General features: G+C 52.4%; 1 protein-coding gene across 1 annotated transcript in view; it reads right to left on the reverse strand.

Moving 5' to 3' along the window:
• Positions 1 to 706: 706 nt before the first annotated feature.
• Positions 707 to 22,642, reverse strand: part of BTBD2 (BTB domain containing 2) — a 25,180-nt gene continuing 3,244 nt past the window's right edge. Inside the window, exons 2-9 of the mRNA XM_027668309.1 lie at positions 18,671 to 18,819; positions 15,027 to 15,183; positions 11,343 to 11,448; positions 10,413 to 10,610; positions 6,686 to 6,878; positions 5,091 to 5,178; positions 3,846 to 3,992; positions 707 to 3,361 (exon numbers count right to left, since the gene is read on the reverse strand). Of these exons, the coding sequence (XP_027524110.1) occupies positions 3,200 to 3,361; positions 3,846 to 3,992; positions 5,091 to 5,178; positions 6,686 to 6,878; positions 10,413 to 10,610; positions 11,343 to 11,448; positions 15,027 to 15,183; positions 18,671 to 18,819 (1,200 nt within the window). The 3' untranslated portion in view covers positions 707 to 3,199. The remainder of the gene's footprint in view (positions 3,362 to 3,845; positions 3,993 to 5,090; positions 5,179 to 6,685; positions 6,879 to 10,412; positions 10,611 to 11,342; positions 11,449 to 15,026; positions 15,184 to 18,670; positions 18,820 to 22,642) is intronic.

Consider the following 22,642-nt stretch of genomic DNA (forward strand, 5'->3'; position numbering starts at 1 on the left):
AGGAGGAGGGAGGACAGGGTGTTGTGCTGAGCCAGGCACGACCCAGCCACGGCCACAGCACCGTGTGACAGCACCGACTGCCCTCGAGCAGAGGGGCTGGGCCGGGCTGTCCCTGCTCCCGGCACTCCCGTGCCCGGGTGAGGAGCTCCAGCACAGCCAGGAAAGGGTGGGAAGCTGCTCCCAGCCCGGGGGGGTCACGTTCAACGCGGCCCCGCTGCTCCCTCGGGCAAAGGGCAGAGCCCCGGAGACACAGGAAGGGGCTGTGCCAATCCCAGCCCTCATCCCTGCTCCAGCAGGATTCCCTGCTGGGAATCCCATGGCAGGGAGCAGCCCTTCACCTCCAGACCTGGGCCTGCCCCTACAAAGGCCGAGGCAGCTTTTAGTGCATTTAATTGCCAAGACCCTTCAATTAAGGTTAAAGAAATTCAGTCATAAAAGAGACCAGAGAGTGCCAACCCAGCACCATCCTGCTCCCTCCCCCAGACAAACACAGGATCCACCAGAGCCTCGGCCCCAGGTCTGGGCTCCCTCATCTTTGGGATGCCCAAGGATCTGGCTCATCCCCCAAGTCATGGAGGGGGAAGCTGAGGACCCTCACCCTGGGCTGGGGGAGAAGGGCCAGGGGAGCCAGCTCAGCACAGATTCCCCCCTCCACCTTCCTTCCCTCTGATATTCCAGCAGATCCTCAGATCACACAGAAACCTTGTAAAGACAACCTGGGTGTCTTTATTGTTTCCTATTTACAAATCACAAAGCTGGCCAGAAGCAGAGTGTGAACACGGAACGAGAGCATCGGATACATTCATCAATAGCACGGAGGGGACGCCCCGCTCCGCTCGGAAGGTGACGTGGTACAACAGGATGGCTCATACTTTGGGAACAGGCATGTCCAACAAGGAATTACATTCATCTATCTACAAAAGCCAGAATTGCATCAAACTGCGGGAAAAGCCGTTAAGAACAGAAATTGCTCGGGTGTAGTTCAGAGTTTGACTCCTCTCCTTCCACTGCCAGACCTGCCCCGTGGGGGGAGGGCAGGAAGGTGGGATTTGGGATGAGAACTCACGTAACAAAATAAGAGAACAGATGCTTCCAGGGAAGAGCAGCAGGGAGGGCACCACCACGGCCGGGCAGGGCCAGCCCCACCCTGCTCTTCCCAGAGCCGAGTGCGCAGCTTTGCTTCTCTCCAATTCCATCATTCCACTATTTCCACCTGCACCAGACGCCCCGAGGTGCAGAACCCAGATCAGCCCCCCGGGGAAGGCACCAACAGGGGCCCTGGGTGCCAGCAGTGACGTTCCCACCACCTCTGGGAGAGGGGCAGCAGCAGGAGCAGGAGCAGCTTACGTACATCCCGAGGGTGCCCGGGCTATGAATCCACCTCACAACACTGTTAGCATTGCACAGTCAGGTTCAGTCACCAAGTCATGGACCCACTTGGGTTTTCTTCTTTTTTTTTTTTTTTCCTTTTTTTAAATTTTTTTCTATTATTTTTCAGTACTGGCCATATCAGAACCATCCCACTGGAGTCAGGCTGACGAGACACAGCTTACACTGTGTTCCTGGAGATCAGGACACGCTCTGGGCATCTCTGGCAGCTGCAGGGGAGGAGGTGCAGGGTGTTCCCAGCACCCAGCACAGCCCCAGGACTGAGCCAGAGGAGGGGATCCCCTTCCCCAGAAAATGAGCACCAGCCAAGGACAACCTGGTTTCAAGTTCCAGCAGTGAAATCCTGTGGCAGGAGGGTGACAGGGCTCCATGTGATGGAGCAGAGCAGGGGGTCCATGAGGGGAACCTCAGCTCTGAGGCAGCACCACCCTGGCCAGTCCCACGCAGACTCTGCTGGTTCCAGTCCTGCAGCCAAGCTGAGCTTAATTCCAGCTTCCTTTGCAGAGCAGGGCAGGAAGAGTCCTGTGGTCTTCCCCAGCAGGCAGTGACTGTGGGGCTGCTCAGGCAGCCCCAGGAGCAGCACCCACCCTTCCCCACTCTGGGGAGCAGCCAGCCCTGAACGGGTACAGAGGGGCATCTTCGAGGTCACTGAGCTCAACAGGGGATGTTGTGAGTGCTGCATCTCCCTCCTGGGCCTGCCCCACAGGCACTGGGCAAACACACACTGGCACAGAGAACATTCCAGGTTTTCCTGAACCGTTTGGTCCATCCTTGTCCATCTGCTGTGTTAGCAGGTACCAGGCAGGGGCACATCCAGCCTCTCTTCCTGCTCCCACCAGGGCAGGGTAGCAATGCACAGGAACAGAGGAAAGGCATGGAACCAGCAGGAGTGCCCAGGAACAGGGGACAGGTGAGGCAGGTGCCCTTCTGCTTCCACTGACAAACCCTGGTGGCTCTGAAAAGGACCAGCACAGCAACGACCAGTAATGACCAGTAATGACCAGTACAGGTGCCCTGTGCTGGGGCTGCTCGGGGGTGAGCTGAGCATCCCCCAGTGCCTGAAACAGGAGTTTGGAAGCAGCACCACGGGGACTCAGGATGCAGGAGGGCCTGTCCCTTCCCACTCCACAGGGAGGTCACCTTGCTGTCACCAACTGATTGTCACAGATCAGGGAGAAGAGCAGGAAAACACCGCAGTCCCTCCGGCTGTGGTTGGGTTTGGGGTCTCCCTCAGGACTATGTAGTGCTGGAACAGCAAAGCCTCAGGGAAGAGGCCACTTTCCTCCAGTTTTGAAGGTGGCTGTGTGTGCTGAGGCTGCAGGGAGGGAGGGAGGGAGGTGCAGGGCACGGGCTGGCCAAGCCCCACGGTCTGGCCTCGCCTGCTGAGCTGGAGCAGAGGACGGGCCCCCAGCCCTGCCCGTGCCTGTCTGCAGGGTGACCTCCTGCCAAGTGAAACCACAACCAGAGCCACTCATTTCCTTGCTTCTGACTGGTGGAAAAGCATCTACATTCATTACAGTCCAAAAAAACGCACGTTGTTAGATAAGGGTTAATCAGGAGGTGAGAAACAACAAGCCACAGACAACCTACGAATGGGACTGGGACACCAGCTCGCCTGGCACTGGGACACCAGCTCAACTGGCACCTGAGAGCAGCAGCAGCACTAGCACAAGGCAGAACATGAGCTTTGAAATGATTTCACCGAGACCTTTGGCTAGTGTGGCTCCAGTTGGTGTGGTCAAACTCAGCCAGAGATTTAGTTCGGGAGGTGCCAGGGGACAGTCGAGTCCAGGGCGGGCTGGGAGCAGCACTATGTGTAGAAGATGATCTCTGGGATTTGTCCATCCTCCACAGAGGTGCCGTTGTTGTTCCCAGCCGCGTAACAGAACGTGAAGCAGGTTTTGGCTCCTGTTGTTGGGGATTCATGGATCACTTTGCGCAGTCCTTTGGTTCCATAGTGGGAATCTGGACCCTGTGGGGGTCACGGGAGACAAGAACAGGTCAGGGCCCTGCTGCCGCCCGGGCTCTCTGGGGGATTTGGCCTCACAGCCTGGCCTGAAGCAACGAGCTTTGGAGACCTCAGCTCCTCCCTCTTGCTCCTGGATTTGCACCTCAGGTGCTCTGAGCTCAGTTCTCCTCTCTGTCAGAACTTATCACTAATTTAAACAGACCTCAACAGCTAAACGTGAACCTTTCGAGGCCGCTGCAGCAGGCTCTGGATTACACACCCCCAGAACTGACACCATAAAACACTCCCATGCCCTCCTCAGTGCTGTGAGACCAGTCACACACCGGCTCTGAATGCTGGTGGGGAAGCAGCTCATGACAGCACCAGGTGAGGGATCACACCGACCCCTGAGGTTGGACCACAGGCCTTAAAGAAGGCAGAGCAAGGTCTGTGTTGCACTGAAGGCCCCGAGCAGCTGCCCCCTCCACCCCCCCAGCCCACAGGGTACCTTTAGGGTAGCACAGGCCGTGTAGTTGACGTTGGGCAGGATCTCCACGGGCTCCTTGAACATGACACGGAAGGTGTTGGAGGATCCGTCGCAGCTGAAGCCGGTGTCGTTCTGCCCCAGGACTGTGTTACTGTCCGTGTGGATGATCTGCAACACACAGGGCAGCCCCTCAGCACATGGCCACAGCCTGCCCTGCCCCTGCATAGGGGTGTCCCTGTGCTGGCTGAGCCCCAGGGACTCTCCCCTGGACCAGCCCCATCCGACTGCATCCATCTCTTACATCCCCCATCAGTGCTGTGACATGGAATGGTTTGGGTTGGGAGGGACCTTAAAGCTCATCTCACTTCACCCCCTGCCATGGGAAGGGACACCTCCCACTAGCCCAGGGTGCTCCAAGCCCCGTCCAACCTGGCCTTGGACACTTCCAGGGATGGGGCAGCCACAGCTGCTCTGACACCTCTGATCTCACTGGACTCAGGTCCCAGACACCCCCTCCTCCCCCTGCCTGGCCCAGTGCTGCAGGACAGCTCACTGTGCTTGGATCCTCCTCTCCCAGGAGCTCAGGGCACCAGGCTGAGCCCCTGGCAATGCAGGGAGAAATGCTGACAGACTGTGCTGTGCTGGGATGACTCTCCTGGGGACAGTCCTTCTCCAGTGACCCAGCCAGGGGTGACACGTTAACCCAGAGACCCCCCCTGAGCCACCCCAGTCTCTGCACAGGATCATGATGGACTTCAGACAACTGAGTGTCCCTCAGCCCTGCTCATCATCCCAAACAGGGCCCTGGTGACGTGGGGCTGCACAGGGGCACTGCACAGGTCCAGCACAGCAATTCCTTTGTGCTCCTCCCTTGTGGAATTGTGGCTGCTCCACTGCAGTTGTGGAGCCTGGAACCAAGTATTCCTGCAGCAGCCACCTACAGCGGGATCAGCCCGGCCTGCTCTGGGTGGGAGAACATGCACAGCCCCTTCCCAAAGTGCCCCCCAACTCCCTGAGGTGTATTCCCAAAGCTGGGAGCAGACCTGGGGAGATCCTGCAGTGACGTGTGAAACGGGAGTTGCGTAAAATCGAGCACAATAATCCCTCTGATCCCAGTGCCCCATCTGGCCCTCGCTGCATCTGCCACCCCCCTGCCCAGGAACACACACAGTCCCCTCTGAACTTGGGATGCTGTTGCATATTCACCAAAATGCATTTGCCAGTCCCTACAACAGCTGGGGTATTTAAGGCAGTAAAGAGAATTACCTGTATGTTCACTTGGTAATCCGTTGGCCCGTGTATGGATCCGTATAATCCAAACCCAACTACAAATATCCTTTTGTTTACTGAGAACCTGCAGGAACAGAGCAGGGAGGTCAGCCCAAACTTGCCACTCCTGTATTGCTTCAGTGCAAGGCTGATACACAAATACCTTCACTTCTGTTGATTTTACACCTATGATTTAATCAGACCCACCACAGATTTAAGTGCAACTCTTCCTGAGGGCTGAAACCCTCCACAGAAACCACCAGCTGTCAGCTCACACCTCATTTTGCTGGCTCATGTGAAACACAGACCTGCACAATCCCATCACCAAACTCCAGAGTCCAGGCTCAGAAAGTGCCTCCAGATTGTGGTGAAACATCAGCACCCCAAAATGCCAGCAGGGCACGGGCAGGGCAGCCTGGGAGTGTGGAGTGGTGCCCACCCCCACAGTGGTCTGTCCAGCCAGCACCACTGAAGTGTCACTGGGGATGTCACTGCTGAGCACTGGACAATTGTTCACGTGCTGCTGGGTGTTTGCTGCATTCCAGAGTTACCAGAGCAGAGATAAGGATTCAATGACTCCAGAGCACAGGAATTCCTGCTGCCCAAGGCAGCACAGACAAGGACATTCACCCACTACAGCTCCACCTTCTCAGGCAGCAGAAGTCCCAGTGCCTGCCAAGCTGCCAACAGCATTTCTGCACCCATCCACCAACTCCTTCAGCCCTGAGTGTTTCCAGAACAAACACCTGGGGCAGGCTGGAGCCCCTGCTGTGCAGCCAGCATGGAATATTGTACTGGAGCTGACCCTGATGCTGCAGAGGCTGAACTTAAAAGTCAAACACAAGCTCCAAAAGGTCTCTGAACGTTAGATCTGAGAACAGGAAGTGTTGGGAGCTGGCAGCAGTTCCCAATCCCATCTCCTGTCAGGGAGTGAACGGACCAGAGAATTCAACCAACAGCTCCAGTGATGGGCAACAGAACCATCGAATATTGTAAAGAATAACATTGCTGGGAGGCCCCTTCCACCCAAGACAAAGATGGATCAGGAAAGAACCAAGGCTTTCTGATCCCCTCCTGTCTTGCTCTCATTCCTTGGCCACACAAAAAGCACCCCGTGCCAGCCACAGCTGCCATTCCTGTTCCCAGGACTGGGCTCTGCTGGTTCCCCACAAGCTCAGGTCTGAACAAAATGGGCATCAGCAGAAAGCACAGCAGTGTTTCATCCCAACCCCTCCCTCAAACAGGGGAGGTTAAGGGGCTTCAAGAAGCCACCCTGACACTTCTGACAGAGCAGGGATGGAGCACTGGCTCCCTGTCCCCCTCAGGCACAGGGGGAAGCCTGGTGACCCCACACATGCCCCTACAGCTACAGGAAGCCACTGGGGGTTTATTTCCAGAGTCCTTTTCCAGAGGCTGCAGGGCCCCGTTTGTGGGAAACCTTTGCCAATAGAGATACAAAGTGGCACCAACAGGCAGGGGATGCTCCTACCCAGCAGAACGCTTTACACAGTGGCAGTCGGGTCTAGCACAGACTGGGGGGTTAGGGCTGGAGCAGGGTGAGGGCTCAGGAACACGACTCTGAGGGTGCTGACCTGATCCTGTCACTAGTCCCACTGTACCCCCAGCGGCTCTCGACCTGCTGGAAGCGGCTGATGCTGCACTCCTTGCCCCGCAGGCAGCACCGCGGCCGGTCGATGAACTCCACCCGCGGCTTCGGGTTCACGGTGAAGTGCAGGAACAGGCTCACGACCTCCCGGTCCGTCAGGATCCCCGACTGGGCAGGCCCTGCACAGGGGAGGGAGCAGAGGTGCCATCAGCCCTGTGGAACCACAGAATCCTGAGATATCCTGAACTGGGAAGGATCCACGAGGATCATCCAGTCCAACCCCTGGCCCTGCACAGACACCCCAACAATCCCACCCTGTCCCTCAGAGCATTGTCCAAATGCTCCTGGAGCTCTGGCAGCCTTGGGGCCGTGCCCACTGCCCTGGGGAGCCTGGGCAGTGCCCCAGCACCCTCTGGGGGAAGAACCTTTCCCTGAGATCCATCCCAACCCCCCTGGCACAGCTCCAGCCCTTCCCTGGCTCCTGTCCCTGGTCCCAGAGCAGAGCTCAGTCCCTGCCCCTCTGCCTCCCCTCGGCAGGAGCTGCAGCCCCCGAGGAGTCTCCCCTCAGTCTCCTCTGCTCCAGCTGAACCAGCCGAGTGCCCTCAGCTGCTCCTCAGACCCTTCCCCTCCAGACCCTTCCTCAACTCCATGTCCCTCTTTTGGACGTTCTCCAACTGCTTTACATCCTTCTTATACTGTGGTGCCCAAATCTGCACAACCAGAAGGGATCCCCTTGGGATTTACATGGGATTTACAAGCCTGACTTGCAGCTGGGAGTGAGCCAAAGCCCCATCACAGATGGAATTCCACCGGTGCATCAGGACATTAAACCCCAGACAAATGTGCTGCCTGCCCTTTATCCACACAGCAGTCACGGATCACGGAGCCTCCGCGTGGAGCACGGACATGGAACAGCAACTGAGCACCCAGCTCTGGGGAGCCCAACTGCATCTGGCTGCTAGGACTGGATTAAGAACCTAAAGCACGCAGCTAATCCTTGCTCCACTCTCTCTGGAGATGATAACACTGACAAGAGACAGGAATTTCCAACATCCACAGCGATGGCTGAGACGATGGAAGCCCACGAGGGGCAGTGAGAGGGAATGTCACCCACTCACCATCAGCTCAAAAGGTTTAGGAGTGTTTTTACTCAAGACAAATGTTCAGCTCATGCCCTGCTTTGAGTCCCCCCTTCCCTCAGGCATTTAATCCACATCTTGCATGTTTGTTGCAGGACTCAGGGAAAAGGGCTGGTGGGTTTTAGCAGGACTTGAAACACATTCTCAACTTTTCTCCAGTAACAAAATGTTTTTCCAGTCATCACGGAATCACAGAATGGTTTGGGTTGGGAGGGACCTTAAAGCCCATCCAGTCCCACCCCCTGCCATGGGCAGGGACACCTCCCACTAGCCCAGGTTGCTCCAACCCTGTCCAACCTGGCCTTGGACACTTCCAGGGCAGCCACAGCTGCTCTGGGAAACCAACTCAGTGACTCTAAACTCAAGCTTTGCAAACTACTTCAAATAGCTTCAAAAGTGAAACCAGCTAAAAATGAGTATTTTAGCCTAAGGTTTAAAAGCCTCTTTGCATCTCTTATTTGAACAGAAACAAGACCACTGTGTACTGAAGCAACAACAGCATTAAGTGCTCTTCAAGGTGGGGAGTAAATTCCCAGCCCAAAACTACTTGCAGTGGGTTGAATCCAGCTTGATGTTACCCAGACAAAACATGGTCCAAGGCTGCAATGGGCAGAGAGGGAAGAATTTAAGGAAGTCAACTGTTCACAGGTAAATGAGCTTTTGGATACTTTGCTCAGCAAAAATGAGCCTCATTGATCATGTCTGAACTTATCCCAGGTTGCTGCAACTCACTTCTTCAACGTTCCAAATTCTCTGCTCTGGGGGAAGGGAGGGACACATTTGCCAGTTAAAACACCTTCATGCAAAACCCCACATTGGATACCAGATTATAAAATAAACTGGTGAAACCAGTGCTGTAAAATTCCTTTTTTTTTTTTGGCTTTTGGGGGAGGGCGTGGGGGAGGGGAGAGATTTTCCCCTCCTGTCACTGCTGTGATTACCACAGAAATCAGAGCCAAACTCAGAAAAAGGACAAAGCTGAAGGAATTCCAAGGGAGTCTCTTGTTTAAGGAACAGCTGATCAGTGCAGCCTCTCAGGTTTGGGGGTTTTGTTCATCTTTGAGGTTAAAGTGGATGAACAAAACTGAAAGAGTTTCTCTCAAAGTACAGAGATGTGGCAGAGGCAGTTTGGGACAGACAGCACGGGGAAGGCCATTGGCATCCCCAGCTCAAAGGCTTCAACCCAAAGGTGCCAAAATTAACACATTCCTCCCAGAGAGAGAATGGTACAAAATCAGAAGGGTTGCAAGAAATGAGGTCTGCAGAAAAACGCAAAGATCTGCCTCCCTGACCAGGCTGTTTCTGAAGAGATACACATCCCTACGGCCCCATCACAGCTGTGAGAGGCCAAAGAGAAAGTGGGGACCAAGTTTTAACACAGAGTTACTTCTTACTACCATCCCTCCTTAGGTGGGAACAGGGACATGAGCAGCTGCTGCCATCAGCCCTGAGCAGTGCCCTGCTCAGGGACCCTGTCTGCTCCTTCCTTCACAGCACTGCAGCCTAAAACAAGCTGCAGTTTTGGAAATGGCTCCACTGTGTCTTTCAGCATGAAAACTATTCCAGCTGATTGCCAGCTTCCAATCCCTGGGGAATCACCAGAGGATGAAGTCAAAGACAGCAGGCAATGAAAACAAAACAAAGCAGTCTTTAGTGAAAACTGTTAAATGATTTAGACGTCTTTGCAGAGCAGGATCTGAATGTAAACTTGAAAAATGCTTTGGGACACAGACTAAACAACACCAAGCCTTCAGCTCACAGGACATTTGGCAAGTTTTTCTGATGGGGAGCTCTGCTCTGAATGGCAAGGCCTTCATCACTGTATTACAGGCAGAGAGACATCCCCATTCCTCTTTGGGGGCAGGCTACAATCAACACCAACTGTCTGCAACTCCTTTAGCTTTGTGTAGCTGAAATGCTGGCAGTGCTTGGAAAGGGAAGCAGGTGAACCCCAGTTTGCTCTCAGGTGAGTGGGGCAGTGACCATCCAACCATGCCATGAGGACAAACAGCCAGCTGGGATCCCTCTGCTCCTCCTGAGGGAGCACCACAGGCTCTAAAACAAGGGAATGGTCATGGATGAAAACAGCACTTACACAGAAAATCTTGTAAATCCCAGAATGGACTGGGCAGGAAGGGACCTTAAAGTCCATCTCATCCAACCCCAGGGACACCTTCCACTATCCCAAGTTGCTCCTATCCAGCCTGGCCTTGGACACTCCCAGGGATGGGGCAGCCACAGCTTCCCTGGGCAACCTGTGCCAGGGCCTCACCACCCTCACAGGGAACAACTCCTTCCCAAAATCCCATCTAACCCTGCTCTCCTACAGCTTAAGGCCATTCCCCCTTGTCCTGTCACTCAAGGCCCTTGTCCAAAGTCCCTCTCCAGCCTTCTTGTAAGCCCCCTGTAGAGAGTGATGGGGGAGACTGTGGTGGAATGGGGGCCAATGGGGGATAATTTCCTACTTGATTTCCTACAGGATACCCAGAGAAAAAGCCCCTTTCACGTCACTTGACTCTCTGCAGCTGAGAGAAAGCAAAGCCCAGGATTGCAAACACGCCTCTGTTCAGTTACCTGCTGCAAACTCCTCAATAGTCATCAGTGGGAAGCGGATAAGGGAGAGAGCTTTGCCCAGAACCTTCCGCTTGTTCTCTGGAATCACCTGGAGCTGCTGCCGCTGACACTCGGCCTCGGACCAGCGAACCACGGCGTTGAAGAGCCGCACCTCCCGGATCCCCAGCGTGTCCCTCTCCAGCACTGCCACCAGGGTGTCTGCAAGGCACACACAGGGACCCCGGTCACCCCGGCAGCAGCCAAGGGAACGCAGGAGCGACCAAGCAAACGGCATCTCCCAAAGTGCTGCCTGCAGCCTCCTGGGGGATCCATCTGCATATTCCATCAGCAGGGAACTCGCTGGAGCAGCAAACAGAGCCCATTTAATTGGCACGTTAATGCAAGTGCAGGAGGATGAATTGCAACTTACTTGGATGAAACGAACAGCCTGAGAGCCAGAAGGTGACCCGTGCCTTACCTCCACAGCCCGTCTCATTAGAGCAAGGTTAAACTCTGAATTTTAATGTTCATTAACTGTGCCCAGCAAGTTTGGAAACTGCAGAGGATAATTAAAACAGCCAGTTCTCAGTTCCAAAAACACAACACCTTTTTAACTCCAAAACCTGACAAAGACTTGGGGAACTAAGCCAACTGCACAAAAAAAGGCAAGTTACGCCCACCCAAAACCTGCCAACATCAACACAGGAAATGGGCTTTGTGTCATGCCCAGAAAACTCGAGTTGCACCAAAGTAAGCAGATTTCAGGGTATTTCTGCAGGCAAGCCAGCAAGCTCTTTGGCACATGCCCTGTCTCCAGCCACTTCATGCCAGAGACTGTTCAACAGATTGCTCCAGAACAGCAGAGCCCAGAGTGCCAAGAATCAACCTGTGACAACTCTGGAGACAAGCTGGTTATGAAAGCAGGGCGGGGAAGGGGGGAGCAGAGCTTACCCAGGTCGATGTCTGTGAACCCCTCTGCATTGATGGCGTCTGAGGTGTTCTTGTCAATGTTCTCCAGGCACAGGCTGGCCAGCTGGGGCTCATCGAACAGCCGGGCCTGCTCAGGGGACCAACACAAACGGCATTTCAAAGTTTGCATCAGCACCCCCTTCCCCTGCCAGAGCCCATCTCCATCAGCAATCCCATGCCTGACTGCACCAGGAATCCACTGGGCCTTTCACAAGCAGTTAAGCATGACAAGGCAAACCCTAGAAAATTCTGCTGTTTGGCAGCAGCTCTGGCTCAGCTGTGCATGTCTTCAGGCACGTCTTTGTTCCAGCACTGCATCGGTGCAGGCACCAATTGTACTTTCCAGCACCATACTGACCATGTCAGATGAGCAGGGGTAACTTTTACATCATTTTTATAGTTAGAAGAAAGCTCTGCCCGGTGACTCCAGGCCTGCTCACTCTAGGAATATGCAGAGACAGCTTATTCTGTAAGAACTGCCACACTGATCTCCTGTGTTAGCAAAAACACAGTGTCTGTGTCCCAGGGAGACCTGCAGCCCCGGGGGGGACACAGCCTGCTTACTGCATTTCCATGTTTTGCACAGAAACAGCCACTCTAAGCCAGTTACCTTAAAGGATTCTCCCCAAAATAGGCTACTATTCCAAGCAAAGCCTGCACACAGCTCGGAGAGTGGCTCAGAATTTCTCTGCCCAGCTTAAGTGCTGCCACTCCAGATCACCCTGCACTGCCATGTGTTACCCAACCCTATGCCCAGCATAAGCAGAAGATGAGCTGGAACACCCAAAAATCACTCTTACTTCCAGTGCTTTGGTTTTGCTATTCAGGAAGAAACTGCCCTGACATCACACCTAACAAGAATCCACTGGGACTTGAACTCACTGCCACAGATAAGGGTTAAAACTCGTGTTCTGGGCTGGGAATTCCACCACTCAGAAGGAACCTTCAAGCAGCTTCTGCTGGACCCTTGCTCGTGGGCTGCAGAGCTCAGCAAGGCCAAGCTCTGATGCCAAGACCTCAAGTGCAGAGAGCTGAAAAAACTGTCTTTTCTCAGAGCCCAGGGAGGGCTCAGCAGTCGTCACCTGCTCCTGGGGCTGGAGCTCTGCCAGTGCCTTCCACTCCTGGCACCAAGAGCTGTGACTGACTCAGACTTTACTACTGTAGTGGCTCTTCTGACACGTGAGCACTCCCACTACGCCCACAGAGCTCTCCCCCACAGCACCTCCAGGCAGGCTGTTATTTCCTTGCTGATCAAAGTGACACTGGGATGTGGGGCTGGCATGGAAGAGGGTCATGGTCCCCCACGGGGCACAATCAATTAGAAAGGCTGTTTGCCAGTGATATTTCTGCCAGAGATCAGCAGTTGCTGGAGATGCTGTTGGTGACACAGCTGCTGGACCAGCACACAGGGCAGTGACACCAGAAGAGGTTTGGGGCTCTCTGATCTCAGGTCCATGATCTTAAGGCTGTTGGGCAATGCCTTGTACAAGATCTATCTCAGGTCTGTAATTTACTGTGCAAGCTGTTGATTTGATGCAGTAAGAGCAGAAAACAGGCAGATTGTCACACTGAAGGTCCAGACCCAAGAGCACTGTGAGAACAGATCCCTTCAGTGAGGTGCCTCCTACAGCCAGTCATGGAGACACCAACACGTTTCCCAAAGCACATCAGCCTCAAACCTCTTAGAGACTTGATACAGAGCAATGGTGAACATAAACTAGATGGGAGTCACCACTGATCATCAATCACAATGGATGAGTCACAAACAAAAGGAAAACCTTTCCCCATCTGGCATCTCAGCTGCCTCAGTGCCAGGCAGTATCTTGGGTTTGGCACCTGAAAAACAAGGGCACCTTCCTCTTTCGCCAAAGAACCCTTGTGACCTGTAAGGAAGTCCCCATAAACCTAAATATTACCTTGCCAAAGCTGCAAACTCGGGTGCACAGACTGAGCAAGCCACAAAAAAAAAGCCCTGCAGAAAGAACAGCCCCAAAAGCTGACACCTCCAACCCTCACGAGGTAAAGACCAGTGTGAGGGATCTCCCCAAAACTGCAGCCCCCAGGGAAGATCTCCTCCCAGCTCTTGGCCAACAGCTCCTGATCTTTGAGACTGCAGCTGCTGAACCCAAAGAACGGGAGAGCTGCAGCCAAGGAGTTACAATTGTCCTACCACACATTAGATGGGAGGGCAGATCTGGCTGCCACTGCCCAAGCAAGAGCCTTTAAGTCCTGAATGTTCCTCTGGGAAGTGCAGTGTGGATTTCCCCCATGTCCTGGAGCTGCCTCACCTGTTTATGGCAGGTGGAAAAGGGCCAAGTTAAGGAGGATGTGTGAGGAGGGACATGGTGTGTTGCAGCAGGAGCTGAATCCAAGCAGTGATGAGTGTCTACAACAGCAACGTGACGTGGAACTACTTTAAGAACTTGATCCAAATATTTAAACTCAAAATAAAATCCCAGCCTAATCCCCAGCGAAGAGCTCAGCTGTGATTGCTTCAGGCTAACACTGCCTCAATATCTGCAAAACTGCTGGTGTAGCACTGCCACCAACACGGTGCCTACAGCCAGAGAGACACTGGGACTCCTGACACGGGGGAATATCCAGCAGACAGGAATGCTGGGCAAGTCAGGGCAACCCCTCAGAGCCAGACCACCTCAGTGTGCTGGTTCCCAACTCAGGGCAGCTGGGAAGACAACTCTGTGAGGTTTGTTTCACATCAGACTCAGTGGCAGCTTTCCTGAGCTGGCTGATCAGGAATATCCCTCCAGGGCGAGTCCAGTCAGCCCATTCCAGAAAGGAAAGAAACCTGCACATAAAGCCTGTGTTCCCTGTTCCTACAGCACCCAGGGCAGGGTGCAGTGCCACAGACACTGCCACACAGGGGACAGCACTCTGGGTGCCACCAGTATGCCACCAGCTGTCAGCACAGAGGGAAAAGTGGGGCTGGGAAATGGGAAGGATTCTCATTTAATCAACCTGCACTCACAGCCTGATCTTCTCCAAAAGGAGCCAAGTTGTAAACACTGTCTTCTAGTTTGCTGCTTCAAGAGTCCAGTGGAGGATGGAGGAGCCCAACCCTCACAGAACAGATCAGACTCAGGGGCAAGAGGATGTGCAGCTGGTCCCACAGAGGGCCAAGGACACTGCAGGTCTGTGCCTGCAGTGCAGGAAGGTGAGCAGGGACAGGCCGAGGAAGAGAGCACCTCGCTCCTCTCTGAGGAAAATCAACCAAAGCACTCATGAAAAAGTTGCTTTTTCTTCCACTTCAGGGGAAGTGCTGCACAGAAATCCTCTCCAAGGAATGGCTGAGCAGCCACACACAGCGCTGAGAGTACACCAGTCCTGAGCCTGTAACACAGGGAAATCCTCTCATCCCACTTTTCTTCCTGGCAGACGAACTCTCTCCACCTTGTTAACTCCATGCCCAGTTCACACTCTGGAAGGAATCACCTGCCACAGAAAAACAAAGACCTGAAAGAGCAGCAAGATTTGCTGTATTTTATTGCTCCTTGGAAGAACCTGCTCATCAGCTCTGGACTCCTGTGAGGAAGAATTCCAGCTGACCCAGAACTGCTCCATTTGGGATGACCAACTTCGTAACACTCGGGAAATTCCCGTTTTCCTGCTGTGCTGGACCTCGCTCCAGGCAAACGACCCCAGACTCACCTGTGTTAACAGCATGAAGGCGTTGTCTGCTCGGAGGTTTTTTTTCAGGAACTCCACACAATGAGCTTCCAGGGCTGGAACTGCGTATTTTTTAGCTGTGTAAAGTGTTGTCATAACAGTCTCTGGTCCAATCTGAACTTCGTCTGAGTAAAGAAATCTGAAACAGGCAAACAAACATCACTGTGGTGGACTGAGGTAACAGAGTAAAACCCCTGCAACTCAGAAAAAACATGTTTGTGCCTCTGCCTGTCATCCTGGCCCCATTCCCTACCCCTGGGAGAGGGAAGGGTTTCACATCCTTTCCGCTGACTCTGGTTTACCAAGGAGAAGCTTCTTTACCTTCTTTTTTTTGTAACAGACACTTTACAGTATAACTTTCAATAGCTGGGACACCCACTGGAGCACCCTGAACTGCCTTCCATCCACTGAGCTCTGACCCTCCACTTACACCAGGCTAGAACAGTCTCTGGCCAAGTGCACCCCTGAAAATTCACAATTTTGGCTGTTCAACTAGGACAAAAATCCAACCCTCCCTTCAGAAGAGGAGCTCCATTTTACAATACCAATTCAGAAGTGCTCAGAAGCACTCAAACATATCCACCCACTGCACATGAGGTGCTTCATCCACACCTCACTTTCTCCTCATCACTTTATGGATCAAACTGTTCCATTTTGTCATAGAGGTGTTAAGTACAGCTCACAGTGTGACCTCAGCATAAAGCAAGAGTTAATTGCAATGAAAAACAAGAGTTAATTGCAACGAAAAAGAAGAGTCAATTGCAATGAAAAACAAGAGTTAATTGCAATGAAAAACAAAGGCTGCCACCTGCAGCAAAGCACAGCCTTCCCTGCCAGGCCAAAACAAGGAAGTACATTCATACCCCATGGAAAAACAAAGGCAACCTGACTGTGCTCCCTCACACCTGAGCACACTGACCAGAGAGAGCAGGAACCAACAGGCTGAGCTCAGTGAAACCAGTGACACACTGGTGTTAGTCCTAATCAGAGAATCCCAGACTGGTTTGGGTTGGGAGGGACCTTAAAGCCCATCCAGTGCCACCCCCTGCCACGGGCAGGGACACCTTCAACCAGCCCAGGTTGCTCCAAGCCCCGTCCAGCCTGGCCTTGGACACTTCCAGGGACCCAGGGGCAGCCACAGCTGCTCTGGGCAACCTGTGCCAGGGCCTCCCCACCCTCACAGCCAACAATTCCTTCCCAATATCCCATCTCACCCTGCCCTCTGGCACTGGGAAGCCATTCCCCCTTGTCCTGTCCCTCCAGACTCTTGTCCCCAGTCCCTCTCCAGCTCTCCTGGAGCCCCTTTAGGCACTGGAAGGGCCTCAAAGGTCTCCCCAAAACCTTCCCTCTCCAGACTGAGCAGCCCATGCACAGTTTTTGTTCACTGTTTTCCCTTTAACCAGTGGAGCATTTGCCAGTCGGGATCTCAAAGGCACAAAGCACAGAGATGTAACATTAAGTGTGTTCACTGTGCTCGGCATCCCTGTTCCATGGGATATTTGGGAAACTCCAGCCATTTCTCCTCCTGCATTTCTCTGAAGGGGACACAGCAGCACATTGTGTGGCCACTGCTCCTGGAAGGCTTTTCCAGCGGGCTGCCAGGCAGGATTCCCATCTGCAGCAGTGGAACTCCTGCTCCTCCAGCCACAGAGGGCCAGGATGCCATTCAGGGAAGCATAAACAGCGGGATTCACAGGAAGGGAAGCACTCTCTCTGCTGAAAGCAGCTTTTGTGCTGCTCCAGAGCATCTGTCAATAGCAGCATCAGGTTCATCAATGTATTTTGCAAACATCCCCTCCCAGCCCCATTTGCACTGAGCAATCCTTTTTATTCCAGGATTAAAGGAACACAGTGGATCTAAACCCAACTATTTATTTACTGCAATGACTGTGTTTCTTTTTGCATCGTGTTAGTATTTCTGCTTACAACAGTCCAAACAGTGTGTGCTAAGAGGGACAAGACAGGCCTAAACTGTGAGAAAGTGTACTATCAATTTAAAAGAACATTTAGATTATAATCCCAGACAACCAAAAGTGTTCTTATCTGTGGGTTACCTTGAAAACAGTAATAATAAAAAGGGATCTCTTACACAGTTACAGCAGACCCGTTAAAGGCCACTAACCCACAGACACCATCAGGATCCAGCACCCAGACTGGACCTTCTGCAGAACATCCAGGATGGGCACTGTGTCCATGGATAAGCTCTTGATCCTATAGCATTAGATCATGGCTTGGACCAAGTCCAGAGACACGTGTAAGGATCAGCTGCCACTCCACATCAGTGTCTGGAGGGGCTGGTTTCACTCTGGGAAGGTTCACACCAATACTCAGTCACCCTCCTCCTGGAGCGCAGCACCCAAACCTCCCCTGGCACTTTCAGCTCCGAGCACTTTAAAACTGACACTTCCAATTCCAGATTTAAGCAATCCAAGGTGTCACTGGACCATGGGCACTGCTCCTGTACTGGACTGCAGGCTCAGAGGTGACCCACACACCACTTCTGCTGAAACCCACCTAAACTCATCACTTGGGGGCTCTTCTGAAATCAGTTTAATCAAGTGCTGAAATCTCAGGGAAACAACGTGCCTTTTGCCTCTAATTCACTTGCTATTTGAGCCTCCCTAAGATTTAAAGATAGTTACTAACCCTGCCCTCCAGAGAGATCCACCTGCCTGACAGTCACACACCACTTAGAGGGATTCCCCACGTGCTGCTGTCTGCTTCAAATGGAGCCAGAGGGGAGGGGGCTCGGGGCTCCCAATTATTTCTGGCCTTTCATTCCAGCCAAGATCAATTTTAAAATATTCTCAGACAGCACAGGCACAACCAAAGCACTGTCTGAAGGTAAAGCAAAAAGTGTGCCAGAGCTATATATAGTCACTGTTCCCAATGGGAAGCAAGCAGGGAACGTGTCAAGAGCACAGGACTGGAAACCCCTGGAAGTAGGTTACAGAAATCCCATAGAACCAGGACAATGCCTTTCCAGCATCCATTCAGGACTGCTGGTGGATGTTGTACAGCACCAGCCAAGCTTAAAGGAATTGGTGAATAGGATGTTCCAGCCCCTTCCTCCTCCTCCTTCCCCAGAAACACACACTGGAAATGTAAATTCCAATCCAGCTCTCCAAAAGAGGAATAAGTCCCACACAAAGGGTGAAACCACAGGGAATGGCTGACATGAATTTCATACTCCTGCTCACCTGTTAGAACTTGCTCATAACCTAAACAGGCTCCAAGTATTTGTAACTTACAGAGCTTTCAGAGGATCACTTTTCCTTTTCCCTTCTTCTCCCAAAGAATTTGATCCAAATTTGATTTGGATCAAATCAAACCAATTAATGAACAATAATTTACGAGACAATGGTAAATATTTTTATATATTATTTATATATATATATATATATATATTTGTGCAGTAGCACAAAAATAGTAAAAGTCTAGTGACTTTTACCCAGAAAAAAAGAGATTTAACACCAGCATCAACCCTTGAACAGACCAAAGGGGCATTTTATTCAGAAAGTCAACCATCTCCACTCTACAAAATAGCTCCTTGCTTTCATTAGAAATGTTTTTTTCCACAGTAAGTCCATGCTTCCCATTTTTCCTGTACTTTAGGAGCAGCTTACTTGAGCAGGGCTAGGAAGGCAGCAGGTTCCACGTCAGGCAGCTCGATCTCTGTGGAGGTTGTGGCCATGCCACCATTAAACATGGCATCAAAGACAGCACTGCCCACAGCCAGCACAAACCTGGTGAGGAAAGACAAAGGAACAAAAACCTGACGTTAAATCAGAGTTATTTAAAAACAAAAAAAAATCCCCGGCTTGCTGCTCATGCCCAAAGCCACCCTCAGGGAAAGCAAATCGTTCCTAGAGCTGAAGCAAAAGTGTTTTGCAAGAGCAGGGAGTGCCAGGCTGGCTGTTCCTCCACTGCAAAGCACCAAAGCTGCAAGGAACTTGTCCTGGGACACAGCACAGCAAAAGGTCCCCAAAGGCCAGATTTTGGGCATCATGGAACAGAACACACGTGGCTGCTTTGCACAGGCTATAGACTGCCCCGAGGCTGAGAAGCTAAAAAAGAGCAAAGTTCATGAATTCAAGTTCTTCCAGAGCCCAAGTCGTGGTGCAATCCCCCACAGTCACCCACTGGAAACCTGTCACCAGACAATCTCCATCCTCCTTCCTCCTCCCCAGGAACACATCCTTGGTGACAGCAGGGCAAGCTCCCAACACATGACATTGCCTGGCAGCAGTACTGGGAGCTGTGGGCCCAAGAGGAGCCTTCCCTGGCCATGCTGCTGCCTCCAGCCCTGCAAAACCTGCTCCAGGCTTGGCCCAGAGGGCAGAGCAAACCCCCACCCTGGGGTGCACACCAACCCTCCCACACTGCTGGGAGTTCATGTGGTAGTTACTGGGGAGAGACACATTATTGGCCCTGAAGAAACTGGAAGTGGGGATTTCCACAAACCAGGTTTGAGACCAAAAGCTGTATTCCAGCACTCCCATGAGATGATTCCCTCCCTGCTAAACACCAGCTCCCGCTTTAGGAGGAAGCCCAGACCTGGGCTGCTGGGGAGCCTGTGTAAGTTGAAGCTGCTGTTCCTGCCCTAGGACTGAGAAAAGCCATTCTGAGAACCTTCACTGCTTGAAAATGCAGGGGTGAGTTTTTGCCAGAAAATTAATCTTACTCCTGGTGTCTGCAATCCCACAGCTCCCTGAAGTCAAACCCAGCCCTGGCCACGAAGGTGTGGGGAAGCAGAAGGTGACTGCAACAACTTCTCCACCAACTAGGAAAAAGGAGCTGGAACATTCCAGGCTCTTGCTGCAGCAGTTTGATGCCCACTTCCACAGAGAAGGATCAAGAACTGTGGGCAGAAATCCATACAGGACAGCAGGCACGAGGCAAAAACCTCCAGTACCTGTAGCCCAAGGAAAGTCCAACACTAAAGGGGAATTCCAGTCAGATTTAGTACGAAATGACCTTTGAAAAGCAGGAAATTTCCATTTAAACGACATTTTTCATTTTCTCGCTTTTCACTCCCCTGCCATCCAGAGGAGGCTTCCCACAGACACAATGGAGTGAAGCCCCATGGATGTGCCAGGCTTGTGTGCTGTGACAGAGTCTGGCTGCTGAGCTGGTTGTGTTGTTCCTGACGGGCTCAGGGAGCTGGGCACAAACCACAGCGGTTACAAAAAAGTACACACGTGCATATTTCCATCAAACAAGCCTCAAGAAAAACGTCAAGAACAAATAAAAACCTTCCTCACAATACCAGAACTGCGAGATGAAACAAAAATCCTTGTCCCTCCAAGAGCAGTGATGGTGGTGGGACAATCACAAGCTTTGTTCACTACCCAAAATTAACACATATTAATGGAACTCTCCAATTTTCATCCTCACAGCCAGCACAGGACAGGTCCTCAATGAGCAGGAGCTTTCAAAGCTATTTGAAAAGGGCATTCATTTAAAAAAACCTCTCAAATGTTTGCTTTCCTTTCACTCCCGGACAAATCAGTCAGATTTTGTAAATGGCCAAACCCTAACGGGATCCCAGGAGGGGCCAGAGAAACACAGGGCTCCACATTTGAAGTTCTCTTAAAACATTAAGAGAGCACAACTAATATTAAAAAAAATCCCTCTGTCTTCAGAGTGTTTTCTTAGTCATCCTGAAAGGAACATTTGGAGCTGCTCTAAAGACACTCCAGGAAAAGCAGGGATGCACAATCCAACAGCCTTCCCCAACCATGCAGGTCTGCAGGAGGAAGAGATGGGGTTTGCTTCAGATGGGAGAATTCAATAGAGGGTTATTTTAAAACACTTTGGTGGCCAAAACAAGGTGGGCTCCTGAAAGGATGCAGAGAAATCAGCAGAACACAGCAAAAGAAGCAAGAAAGCAACACCTGATCTCCCCTCATTCCCTCTGCACATGGAACAGTCAAAGCACACCGACTTTCAGCAGCAAGTCACAGGAACTCCCATGAGGTTAACAGTTTGAGTTGGCTCCACAAGGATCCAAAGAAGGCCTGCAAGAAGATTGTTCCTACCCAAAATCTTCACTGCTTCACATTCACCTTGGCACCTCCACCTGTCACCTGGTTTGATGTGCACGTCCCCCACTCCTGCTCCCTTTCCAGGTAACACCAACAATACAAGAAACCACTCAGGAACCACAACAACCCCACCACTGCTGTGCCACCTCCCTCCTCCATCCGCTCCTCTGCGCAGAAACCTTAAAATATCTGTTCCAGAGGAGCTGGCACAGGAGGAGAGCTCAGTGAGACCACGGGTGAGGAGAGGTTAATGAATGATGATCATCTGCTGGCTGCAGAGGACGGAGAGCCCGGGGAAAGGAGCAGGAGGCAGGTTCAGAAGCCCCCAGGAACAGCCCTGCACAGGAGCTGAGCTGTGGGACACCGCAGCACACGATGCTGCAGGCACTGAGAGTTAATAAGGGTCCAAGAAAACACAGGATGAGCTCAGAAGAGACTCCTGGAAACAGCAGCCAGAATCCTACTCAGGCTGTTCCCAAGCTGCAGATCTCCCAGGCTGGAGCACACACAGGGCTGCATCACCACACACTTGCCCTGCTCCCTTTTGGGCCCTGTTTTCTGGCCAATTAACAAGCTTCATTATGACACCCATGCAGCTCCTGGGTGACGAGGTTTAGACATTTCTAATCTCATTGATGTTGTGCTCGATGAAGCAGATCTGGAAGAAGACAAAAAAAAACCTTCTCCCCTCCCTGCTGGGCCTAATCAGCGTGCTGACCTTGGCCACGCCGGCACCGTCAGGCTTCCAGGCCTGGCCTTGACGTGGAAAAAAATTAAGGCCATTCCACCTTCTTCATGGCTGATTCAGCAGCAAGAGGGAACGAGCTCAAGGCTCAGAGACAGAGCCTGTCCCAGGGCAGGCAAGGAACTTCCACAGGGTCTGGAGCCTCCTGAAGATGGACAACATCTGATCTTCTCAGGGCTGCAGATGCTTGGACAGGAGAACCTTTGGTTCAACCCAGCAGAGGCACTTACACCATTTATCTACAAGCTGAGCTTTCACACACAAAATGAAGGTTTGCTCATAGTTGCTCTGCGGGGTTTCTACTGTCTGTCTCTGCAGCTTGATATGAATTGCTGAGCCACAGGATCTCAGACTGGTTTGGGTTGGAAGGGACTTTAAAGTCCATCCAGTCCCCCCTCCTGCCATGGGCAGGAACACCTTCCACTAGCCCAGGTTGCTCCTTCGATCCATCCTGGCCTTGGACACTCCCAGGGATGGGGTAGCCACAGCTGCTCTGGGAAACCTGTGTCAGGGCCTTCCTACCCTCATAGAAAAGAATTCCTTCCTGATTTCTAATCTAAATCTCCCCTCGTTCAGATTAAGGCCATTAACTGAACGTGCCAGGCTCGCTCAGAAACACACCTGAACCTCCACCTGTGTCAGAAACCTCCTCCCTGCACCACCACATGTGGACATCACCCCCTGCTCAGCACACAGCACAGAAACACCTCAACCTGCACACACTGCACCCCTGCTCTGCTCCATCCCAGAGCAGCCTGGCCAGCAACCCCCTGCACCTCCACCCCCAGCAACCCCCTGCACCTCCA

This window comes from Corapipo altera, unplaced genomic scaffold (assembly GCF_003945725.1).
Source record: "Corapipo altera isolate COAL_440 unplaced genomic scaffold, ASM394572v1 138, whole genome shotgun sequence".
NCBI classification, from domain to species: domain Eukaryota; kingdom Metazoa; phylum Chordata; class Aves; order Passeriformes; family Pipridae; genus Corapipo; species Corapipo altera.